Source organism: Ammospiza nelsoni, chromosome 7 (genome assembly GCF_027579445.1).
Source record: "Ammospiza nelsoni isolate bAmmNel1 chromosome 7, bAmmNel1.pri, whole genome shotgun sequence".
NCBI lineage: Eukaryota > Metazoa > Chordata > Aves > Passeriformes > Passerellidae > Ammospiza > Ammospiza nelsoni.
Window position 1 is genome coordinate 24,750,803 of NC_080639.1, and position 10,970 is coordinate 24,761,772.

General features: G+C 60.0%; 2 protein-coding genes across 2 annotated transcripts; one reads left to right on the forward strand and one right to left on the reverse strand.

Annotated features, from left to right (window-relative positions):
* Window positions 1-507: 507 nt before the first annotated feature.
* On the forward strand, window positions 508-3,797 carry LOC132075621 (C-X-C chemokine receptor type 2-like). The gene is made up of 2 exons (XM_059476207.1): window positions 508-699; window positions 2,551-3,797. The coding sequence occupies exon 2, from the start codon at window positions 2,556-2,558 to the stop codon at window positions 3,630-3,632; it is 1,077 nt and encodes a 358-aa protein (XP_059332190.1). The 5' UTR covers window positions 508-699; window positions 2,551-2,555; the 3' UTR covers window positions 3,633-3,797.
* Window positions 3,798-5,187: 1,390 nt separating this feature from the next.
* RUFY4 (RUN and FYVE domain containing 4) lies at window positions 5,188-10,317 on the reverse strand. The gene is made up of 10 exons (XM_059476206.1): window positions 10,258-10,317; window positions 9,393-9,499; window positions 8,930-9,055; window positions 8,551-8,657; window positions 8,259-8,402; window positions 6,597-7,644; window positions 6,415-6,521; window positions 5,606-5,752; window positions 5,365-5,496; window positions 5,188-5,293 (listed from the first exon to the last, which is right to left on the reverse strand). The coding sequence occupies exons 1-10, from the start codon at window positions 10,301-10,303 to the stop codon at window positions 5,188-5,190; spliced, it is 2,070 nt and encodes a 689-aa protein (XP_059332189.1). The 5' UTR covers window positions 10,304-10,317.
* Window positions 10,318-10,970: the final 653 nt, after the last annotated feature.

Below are 10,970 nucleotides of genomic sequence, written 5' to 3' on the forward strand. Positions count from 1 at the left end.
CCACAGCAACCCCCAACAGAAGGCAAGCCGGCCTTGCAGTCCCTGTGCATCCCCCAAATGCTGACACCACCCTTGCTCTGTCAATGGGGAAACTGAGGCACAGAGCCCTGCATTGCCATCACCCACTGGCCATGGCCTTGAGACCTTCTGCTCTCCTGGGGGGACTGCAGCACACAGGCGTGCCTTGAAGGGGATCCCCTCATCCACGGAGGGCCTGGGGACAAACTGGAGACCCCCAGCTGGAGACCCCCAGGTGCATCGTCTCAGGGATGGCGCTGAACCCCTGGGTGCACCCCCCGTGCAGCGTGGCCTGGGCCATCGTGGGACAGGAGGGTGACAGCAGGCTGCGGGCTCCCCTCGGGCTGGGAAAAGCATCTGAGGGGGGACCACGGAAGGGTCCCTTTGGCTGCCACTTCCGCTTCATTCTGGGAGAAGATTTTGCAACATTTCCTCCCCGGGCAGTATAAAGTCTGGAGGGAAGGGGTGCTGGGAGGTGGCACAGCTGCAGGCGCAGGTGAGGGATCCTCCGGCTGGAGAGACCCCTGGGTCTGGGGCTGCCCTGGATCCCACCACACTTTGTACCGGAGCCCTTGGGGGTCACATCTGGATTTAAACCCGTACCTGTGTGCTTCCCAGTGAGAAACAACTTGGGATCAGGAGAAGACTCCACATTTGAGGGGACGGCGACAGCAGCAAGCAGTGAGTCTGTGGAGTGTGCCACTGGAGATTGTGGCTTTCCTTGGGCTTTGACAGCTCCCATCTGAGCCCCTTCACATGTGGAGCAGCCTGAGGGCTGGGGTGGGTTGCTGCAGTGCCCAAGAGGCTGCTTGGTAGAGGGAGGTGGTGGTGAGAGCACCCAAGGCTGTGCTGAGGGCTCATTTGGGGTGCAAACCCTCCATAGTCCCCAGGGACATCAGCCTTGGGTGCCGTGGGGAAAAAACCTGCTCCCATTTCCTTGCACAGTGATGAGCTAGGAGGATCCTTCCCCATGGCATGTCCCTCTTTCCTCCCCACTGGGGGACAGCCACCCCGCTGTCCCCCAGCCCTGCCAGGGTCAGGAAGGGAAATGGAGTGCTGCTTGTTCCCCTCATCTGAGCCAGCTGTGCGGTGTCTGTGTGTGCTGAACCCGGGGCATACCCGTTTCCAGAGGAACCACCAGAACTTTGGAGCGGGGAGGCAGAAAGCAGCAGACAGAAATAGATGCAGGGGAAGCACTGGCATCAGGCTCTGCCCCGTGCCTGTGGGAGCCCCACTAGGGAGGACATTCCCCATCAGCACCAGCAGCATCCCTGTTGCAGTCCTCTGGGATGCTGATGCCTCAGCATCCCAGCAGCACCCCCCTGGAGTCACAATCCCAGGATTTCCATCCCTGGATCACTGCCAGAGAGGATAAGCAGAGCCAGGCACAGATTTTTCTGGGCAGTGGCAACAGCCCAGCTGCAGCAGGGAGTTCACATCAGGCAGAAGTGGACAGTCAGTTCAGGGATGGTTTGGGTTCAAACAGGGCCAGCTCGGAGCTGGGGACCCCAGCACTGGGGGGCACTCAGCACCCCAAGCAGTCCTGGCATCTCCAAGCCCTGGAGGGGTTGGGGGGCTCAGAAATGGGACATAGGGGGTGAAACTGGAGTGAAACAAGAGTGCAGATCCATTCTGGGAGAAGACTGAAAGCCAGTGGTCCCTGGGGAGGCAGGAGCAGAGCGAGCTCACCATCTCCTATGTGTGAGGAGACAGGAAAAGCGACTGCCACCTGTGATTTCCCCATTGAGGCCAAGCACGGGGGGACATGGCAGTGACCAGCTGAGCAACAGGAAAACCAGAGGTGTAATATTTCCAAAGCTGCCTGCAAAGTGTGACACGTCTTTCCGCCCGGGGCTTGAAACCAGTCCCGCAGGAGCAAGACCAGCAGGTGGAAGAAGGGCACAAAAACACCTTCAGACCTTCCTGAATGCTGCCCCAGGCACCATGAGCACAGCCTTGCTACTGGCTGAGGTGGCAGGAGAGGCAGCTCTGTTCCAGGCATCACAGCAGCAATGCTTGAGGGGGTGGAGAGGCTGGAGGGATGCAGGGGTACTTGACGAACTTTGGAGGTGCCTGAGGGGCTCTGAGATGCCCAAAGAGCTTGGAGGCTTTTGAAAGACCCACAGTAAGCCCAGGGTTTCTGGAGGAGCCAGATGTCTCCTGGAGGGATGTGATGCTGCATTGATGGGGAAGCCTCTCAAACTGAGAAGAGATGATCATTCTATGGGGGGAAACTCTTCTTCCACAGGAGTCAGGAAAGGGACAGAATTGGGGTGAGATGCAGGAGACTGAGGCATGCAGGGGGAGTTTTATGAGGGGGTATATGAGGAACAGTGTCTATCTGCAGTACTGACCATTACCTGGCACAGTGTGGATGCTGTGTCCTCCATCACAATGGAGTGATGAAGGACAGCTGCCCACTGGCTGGGAGGGGACCTGGGGGACAACGGAGATGCCAGAGGACCCAGAGGTGCTGTCACCCCTGGTCCACTACCCTGCCACCCCATGCTCATGCCATTTTGTGCTCCACAGGCAAAATGGAGTTCTTGTCCTACAGTGGGGATCTCTCCAACATCTTAGCCCTTTACAACTACAGCTATGACTACAGCACAGCCATGCCTGACACTGCTATCTCATCCTCTCCGTGCCGGCCTGAAAGCTCTGCCCTCAACAAGTACCTGGTGGTGGTGATCTACTGCCTGGTCTTCATCCTCAGTGTGGTGGGGAACGGGCTGGTGGTGCTGGTGGTGACCTCCATCCACACCAGCCGCTCCGTCACCGACGTCTACCTGCTCAACTTGGCCGTGGCAGACCTGCTCTTCGCCTTGACCCTGCCGCTCTGGGCAGCCTACCGAGCCCACGAGTGGGTCTTTGGCACTGTGATGTGCAAAGCCATCTCCGTGCTGCAGGAAGCCAACTTCTACAGCGGCATCCTTCTGCTGGCCTGCATTAGTGTGGACCGCTACCTGGCCATCGTCTACGCCACGCGGGCTGCCACTGAGAAGAGGCACTGGGTGAAGTTTGTCTGCTTGGGCATCTGGGTTTTCTCCACGCTGCTCTCCCTGCCCGTGCTGCTCTTCCGTGAGGCTTTCCACTCGCCCAACAACGGCACCGTGTGCTACGAGCGCATCAGCGGCGAGGACACGGCCAAGTGGCGCGTGGTGCTGCGGGTCCTGCCGCAGACCTTCGGTTTTGTCCTGCCCCTCCTGGTGATGCTCTTCTGCTATGGCGTCACCATCCACACCCTCCTGCAGACCAAGAATGCCCAGAAGCAGCGGGCCATGAAGGTCATCTTCGCTGTGGTGCTGGTCTTCCTCATCTGCTGGCTGCCCTACAACATCACGCTGGTGAGCGACACCCTCATGAGGACGCGGGCCATTGCCGAGACCTGTGAGAGGAGGAACAGCATCGACACAGCCCTCTCTGTCACGCAGGTCCTGGGCTTTGCCCACAGCTGCATCAACCCTATCATCTACGCCTTCATCGGCCAAAAGTTTCGCAACAGCTTCCTCAAGATCCTGGCGCAGCGTGGGCTGATCAGCAAGGATGCTGTTGCCCGCTACGGCCGTGCCTCCTATGCCTCCACCTCTGGCAATACATCCACCACCCTCTGAGCTCTTCTAGGACCCAGCCCTTGTGGGTACCAGCAGGTCCAAGCACTCCACATGCCTCAGCATCCTCATCCAGCCCCCTGGAATGTGGGTGGTGATGCCATGGAGATGGGCAGGGCCACCATTGGATACTGGACCCCAGCTGGAAGGGGGCTTGGATGGCAAGGTGGTAGGACCCCATTGCCAGGGGAGTGATGTCAAGTGTGCACCCTGCCCTCTCTTTGGGACAAAGCCTGTGACCCTGTGGACTCTGTGAGACTGCAGTGGGGATGGTGTATTTACCCGATGACCATCCAGCAATAAAGGAGTTGGTGGGTTTGTCACCCATGTCTGCCTCCTCTTTGCCACGGGAAGGGACATGGCAGGTCAGGGCCAGAGCACCTCTCTGGAGGGAGGCAGTGCCAAAACAGTGCTGCCTGCTGAGCCTGTCAGAGTGTGGGTTACCCTTCTTCGAGGACAGGGTTTGGCATCCTGTACATCCCCACAGGGGACCCAAGCCCAGGTTTTGCTTCCGACAGCTCCCCAGACAGGTCCTGGCCCTTTGATAATCTCTATGTGGAGTGTATCCCACCTGGGGACAAAGTCATTCCCTTTCCAACCCCAATCTCAACCCCAGCAGAGCAAATCCCTGAAAGATCTCTGAGCAGCCCCTCACACTGAGCCAGCCCTGTGACCCCTGCCTGAAGGGTACCAGCACCCCAGGCACCCCTGCTTCCCCCCAGCCATGGTGTCAGGAGATTGTTGTGCAAAGGGCTGGGAACCTGTGCCTTACACAACCGGGATGTTTCCGCCCTGGCTTGGGCAACTGGGGCTGACACTTTACTGGGGTCAAGGAGCTGAAGAGGGGACTGTGACCGTGCTGAGGAGTCTCCTTCCACTCTGTGTGCCAGGCTTCAGGATGTCTGCCCTACACCTACACATCTACACATCTCTCTACTGGAGTCCCATACTGCTCCTCCATTGACCTTGATGCGGGTTCCTAGGGGTCCATAATCATGGGGACATCAGCAGATGTCACCCATGCGCTGGCTCATGGGTGGGTACAGGGGTCCCCAGCACCCAGGTGGGAACCCTGGAGACTTGGGGCACAGCAGAGTGAGTGGGGGAGGAGGACAGCCCATCACCTTTGCATCTGAGAACCCTCTTGCCCAAGTGGTTCCTTGCAGTGTGGTAGGAAGCCAGGGCTGTTGGCCAAGAGCTGTCTACTCTCCCCACCATGTGATGGTGCAGGCAGTGGCTCACCCTGGCTGCAGCTAGGACACCCTTTTTGGGGATGGTTCCCCCCAAGACAACTTGAACACCCCCACAGCAGCATTCTCCACCCTGCACCCACCCCCAGTGTCAATCTGGCAGTGACCAATGGACGACACAGAAGACACAGGGGTAGCAGAAATGAGTAGTTTTCCTCTTTGTGGACCAGCTGCAAGAAAGACACATGTCAAACCCAAAATGCTGGGCAGCAGAACCTGCATGCAGGCCCTGGACACCCCGGTAAGTCCAAGAGGAGGCACCCAGGGCAGGAGGTGTCCCAGACATGGTGCCAGGGATGCTGTGCCGCTCATGTGGCCTGCGGGTGCCTCTGCTGGTAGCAAATCAGGCAGCAGCGGCCGTGCTTGCCCATGTCCACGGAGCAGGTGTGGCACACCTTGCCCTGGCACAGCCTGCTGAGAGAGCAGGGGGTGAGACCTGAGCCCGCACCGTGCCAGAGCCAGCCCCCGTTCCCGTCCCAGCCCACCTGCAGCTGTACCGCCGGGAGAGGAGGCGGAAATCCTTGTGGCAGCGGGCACACAGCCCTGGGTCGCGGGGCACCGGGCTGGGCACCGGGCTGTCAATGCCCTCTGTCTTCTGCCACAGGGCATCCTTCTCCCTGCGGGAGGGGAGAGGTCAGCGCTGCCTTCGCCGGGGCTCTGGTGCCCTCCTCTGGGCAAAGGGGTGTGGGTCCCCTCGCCCTCGCGTGGAGGCCCCGGGGCTCTCACCGCAGCAGCTCCAGCAGCCGCCCCTTCATGTCGCGTATGAGCTCCTGCTGCCGTGCCTGCTCGGCGCCGCGCGTCGCCTCCCGCTCCAGGGCCTCCCTCTGCGCCCGCTGCAGCGCCGATGCCCAGCGCTCGCCGTCCTGCCGGGCCCTGCCGCGGGACAGCGCCCACACCGTCCCCCTGTCTGTCAGCTGCTCGTCTCTCTGTCCCTCCATGCATGCGGATAAACCTCCCGCCGCTGGTTCCTCCCTCCCTCCCTCGCTCCCTCCCTCCTTTCCTCCCTCCCTTCTTTTCTCTGCTGTTGCTCATCCATCTTCAAGCTCTCTCCCCATCCTCACAGCCACTTTGCCAACTGCCACCCATCTGTTTTCCCACTGTTCATCCATCCATCCATCCATCCATCCATCCATCCATCCATCCATCCATCCATCCATCCATCCTTCTCGACATTCATACCCCTGGTCTTCTGCCCACCCACCCACCTACTCACCCCAAATTAATCCCTGTGTCTCTCCATCCACCGTCCCATCTCCATCCATTCACACTAAATTGATCCCTCCTTCCCTCTCTCTATCTACTAACGCCAAACCACTCCAACTCTCTGCCCACCCACCCTTCCACCCACCTCTCAGCCCCAAAGTGACCCCTCCCTCCAGTCCTCCCCCCTCAAATCCTTCTCTCCCTCCCCCAGCCGATCCCCAGCTGCTGTTTGGCTGTGTCCAAGCAGGACATCATTGGGAAACCCTCTGGTGGGCAGATAGGAGGTCCCACTCTGGGGTGATGGGTGGTGGAAGAAGGGGAACCTGCCCGACCTGCTGAGCTCCTCCTGCAGCCGTGCCATCTCCTGTCGCTGGGCCTGGAGCTGCTGCCGGCTCTGCCACGTCTCCTCCTGTGCTGCGGCAGCGAGGCTGGCCAAGCGCTGGGGGAGAGTGGGGGCTCAATCCTGGATCCCAAACCCCACCCCACCACGGGGTCCCCTTGGGTTTGCCCATACCATGGCCATGCTGGTGACCGTGCTGGGCTCCCCTTCTGCCTGGGGGGCTCGTGGGGGCTCCTGGGGAGCACGGGCGAGCTCCAGTGCCTGACGCAGCACCTCCTCCACGGCAGCCACCTCATCTGAGGTACCGGCATCCTTCGGCACGTCCGTCCGTCCTGCCGCCACCAGCGCTTCCTGGCATTCCTGCAGGCGCGATGTCAGCGCCGCCGCCTCTGCCCGCGCCCTGGCCAGCTGGGTGCCCCGCTCCTCTGCCACTTCTTTCAAGCGCCGTGACTCCTCCTGTGCCCGTGCCAGTGCCCCCGGGTCCTCCGCTGCCACCGCTGCCTCCAGTGCCCGCTGCAGGAAGGCGTTGGTTTCCCGCAGAGCCTCCTCCTGGCGTGCCCAGAGCTGTGCCCGCCGGGCGCTGCCCTCCTCCTGCCGCCGGTGCCGCCGGTCCGCCCGCGCCAGCCGCGCCGCCAGCGCCCGGGCCGCCGCCTCCCGCTGCCCCAGCTCGGCCCTCAGCTGCGACACCAGCGCCTGCAGGGACTCCTCTGTGCCACCCGGCTGCCTGGGCACCAGTGACAGGGGCCCCAGCATGCACCTTGTGCCACTGGACAGTGAGGACATGCCAGGCTGGGCTGCTTTGCCAGGGCCATGTGCATCCTCCAGTTCCTCTACATCCACATCCTTCATCTCCTTCTCATCCTCCTCCAACTCTTCATGCTTCTCTTCCAAATCCTCCTCCACGTCCACTTCCACATCCTTCACCCTCACCTCCTTTGTATCCTTACCGTAATCCTCCTCCACTTCCTCTTCATCCTCCTCTTCCATGTCCTTCTTCACCTCCCCATCCTCTGCATCTTCCTCTGTATCTTCCACTTGCACACTCCCTGCCTGCAGGGCAGCCCAAGTGGGTGGGCAGGGATGGGCTGGTGGCCCATGGAGTGCCACAGTGGGATGGCCAGTGCCATCAGACCATCCATGTGCCACAGTGCTGATCCTGTCTGTCTGCAGGGCTGTCTTTGCTGGGCTGCTCCTCATCACTGGGCTGGGCCGTACAAGTGGCCTAGAGGGGACACAGGGCTCAGGACTACGAGGTCACTCCCAAGGGGAACAGGGCATCACCACCCTCCATTTGGGCTCGCTGGGCACAGCAGCCTTTAGGAATTTGGGGGGCAGCAGGGCGGGGGATCAGTGATGTTAGTGCCATCAGCCTGAGCACCCACAGAACACGTGGCACTCATCGACCCAAGCATGTATGCTTGTGACAGTCTGTGCACATGGGTGTGTGGGTATCAGAACAGGTGTGAGTGTGCTGGAACAGCTGCATCCATGATGCCCCCACAAGTGTGCCCAGGGCAAGGGTGTGCAAGCACATACTTGTGTGTCAGATGTCACAGTGTCACGGTGTTGCAGCAGGGACATACTCAAGCACAGGATGGCTCTGTGTGTGTACACATGCGTGGGGCATGTTTGCAGGCACAGGCAGGGTGTGCATGCTGGTGCCAATGACTGTGCCCTCCATGGAGAGCTGGCACATCTGGAGTGCTGTGTGGGGTCTAGGGCAGTGGGGCACTGCACAAATGCTTCTCTGCAATGCTAAGTCCCAGGTGCCTCTGATGCCCTTGACATCCCCAGTGCTGCCAATGCCCCTGGTGCCCCCAGTGTCCCCAAGCTCACTCAGAGAACATGGGCCAGGCGGTGTCCAGGTCACTTCTGTACAGAGCCAGGTGGAAGGTGACACAGTCCAGCTCATAGAGGCTGCCCAGGATCTCTGCTCGCCGTTGGGGGCTCAGGAAGGGGCTACGGGCGTAGTACCACTCACTGCAACCACAAAGCATGCATCCCTCTATGCCCTGGACAGGTACACATCCCTGCAGCACCTCTGCTGACTGGGTGCGGCAGGGCACTGCCCACCCTGGCCATGTCCCCCACCTCCAGGAGCATCCCCCCAGTGTGCCCCTGCTCTCACCAGAGGCTCTCAGGGTCCAGGAGGCAGAGCTGCAGGGACTCTGCCAGCTGCCGGTGCACCAGGCAGTACCGCAGAAAGGCTCGGCCCCTGCCCACAGGCGTCTTCAGCTGTGGGGGAGAGGGGGTTATCAATCCCTGTCACTCCAGTCTGCCCCTCCACACACCTCCCTCCCAGCCCATGCAGGGAAAGAGGGTCCCCAGGGCTCGGCCTGGGGTGCAGCGGGGATCCCAGAGGGGACAAAACTGTTTATAGCACCAGTGGGCAAATGCTTGGTGCCCAAGCGGGTGTGTGCCTGTGCAGAGGTGTGTGTGCACCCACAGGCAAGCAGAAGTTCTTATGTGTGCACAAGCCCCTGGGTATCCCACCAGCCCATGCCCACCTTGTCCAAGGAGGTGACGAAGTGAATGCCTTCATGCTCCTGCCGGCACCGTGCCAGGCCCTGGCACAAGAAGTCCCAATAGTCCTTGCGCTGCCCAAAGAAGCTCCTCTTCTCCTTGAGGTCAAACTGGCAGAGGTACAAGCTGGGACTTTTTTTTCTGGGAGCATCCCCTGCTCCCCCCAGCCTGTCCCCTGTGGGGCTGGAATCCAGCCAGCTCCCCCAGCAGGGTTGGTCCAGGTGTCCCTCTCTTCACTCCATACCTCAGTTTCCCTTTTTCGGCACATGTAATTACACATGTGGATTAGGGAGAACCTGGTCCAGGTGGCTGGGGATGCCCAGGGCCAGACAATGCTGGGTGAGGTTATTCCAGCCCCTGCATGGTTAACACAGGATCCCTTCTGCTCTCAGCTGTGCCTAAGGGGAAAGGAGGCAGGGGGCAGCAGAGATGGAGGAGCAGCAGTACCTGGAGGAGGAACTCCAGCTGGGCACAGAGGCTGTGCAGCTCCCGGCTCCCGTCTGTCACCGGCACGTTCTGCTCCTGGTAGCTGCATTTCAGCTCGGCCACGGTCTCTGCGGGATGGCAGGGCTGGGCTGGCATGGCACCCTCTCCCATGCTACCCCTCTTCCCTCAACTGCCTCACAACAACCAGCCTCGGGGATTTCTCATGGTGGATGAAATCATAGAATTCTAGAATCTAAGTTGGAAAAGACCTCCAAGATCAAGTTCAGTAATTAACCCAGTACTTCCAAATCCACCATTAAACCATGCAGCCAAATGACACATCCACACGTCTTTTAAATGCCTCCATGGGTGGTGACTCCACTACTTCCCTGGGTAGCCTGTTCCAATGCTTGATAAACATTTCCATGAAAAATTTTTTCCTAATATCCACTGTAAACCTCTCCTGGGCACAACTTGAGGCAATTTCCTCTTGTCCTAACCCTTGTAACTGGGGAGAAGAGACTGACTCCCTCCTGGCTACAACCCTGCCCATGTTCCCCCATTCATTTCAGATAGTTATAGGGAGTGATAAGATCCCCCACAGAGCCTCCTTTTCTTCAGAGAGAAAGAGGAGCTCGGGATAAAGGAGGGAAGCAGGGGGAGCAAGGAGCACAGCCACCTCCTGGGCACTGCTGGTTCCCAGGGGCTGGCAGTGAGGATGGGAGCACGCAGCAGTGCCAGGGTTGGCACGGGGATTCTCTGGAGCACCCCTGGCAGTGACACCCCTCACTGCCCATGACTTGGGTGCAAAAAGGAATCTGGCACGGCCAGGGTGAGATGTGCCATGCAGGGAACATGCTGGCAGGGCACTGGTTGGCACACTTACTCTGCAGGTCCTTGATGACACGGTTGAGCTCCCCTTCCCCTGCCATGGCTGCTCACAGGGATCTGCAGAGGCAGGGGCAGTGATGAGAGGTTCCAGGCTGGCACTTCCCTGGCACCCCCAAACTCTGTCCCAGAGAGAGTGTCTGCCCCCACAGCTCCACCCCAGAGGGGTTTTAGGCAGGTTTAGGCACCCCTTACCTTGCCCATGTTCCCCCACTACATAGGGCAGAACAGATGGGGTGGATAAAGGTGTCCCATCCTGCACCCTCTCAGCTCTCCACGTGCCCTGCCCCTGTATGTCCACAGCCTCTGGTACCATTCCTTGGGGAGTTCCAGGGGCTGACCCCACCACATCCCTATTGTGTCCCTGTCCTTATCCCTGTCCCTGTTTGCCAGGATTCAGGATGTGGGTTTGGTGCAGGGGAAGTGCTGCTTTTGCTTCTGCTCTCGCTTCCCTCACTCACATCATGAACAATGTGGGGGCTCCTGGGTGGTTGAGCACGGGGCACACCAGCCCTGATATGCAGCCCCCTAAGCTCAGCTCCCTCAGCAGAACCCTCTGGCACAGCATGTTGACTGCACAGCTGGCATGGGGTTTGGGTGAGCTGTGGGCATGAGGTGAGGGGCCACAGGGCACAGTGCAGTGATTTTGGGGTGGGTGGCAGCTTGGGGACTGGGTGAGGGAAGTTGCCCATGGGGGTGGCAGGTCTGTGA

Bases quoted from the DNA above. Each gene is read 5' to 3' on its own strand.
- RUFY4 (XM_059476206.1), bottom strand. From the start codon at position 10,303: ATGGCAGGGGAAGGGGAGCTCAACCGTGTCATCAAGGACCTGCAGA. The intron at 8,658-8,929 runs GTGGGCATGGGC...TCTCCCCCACAG, and splicing joins TCGTCACCTCCTTGGACAAG to CTGAAGACGCCTGTGGGCAG. The intron at 5,753-6,414 runs GTCGGGCAGGTT...GTCCCGCGGCAG, and splicing joins CTGCAGGAGGAGCTCAGCAG to GGCCCGGCAGGACGGCGAGC.
- LOC132075621 (XM_059476207.1), top strand. From the start codon at position 2,556: ATGGAGTTCTTGTCCTACAGTGGGGATCTCTCCAACATCTTAGCCCTT.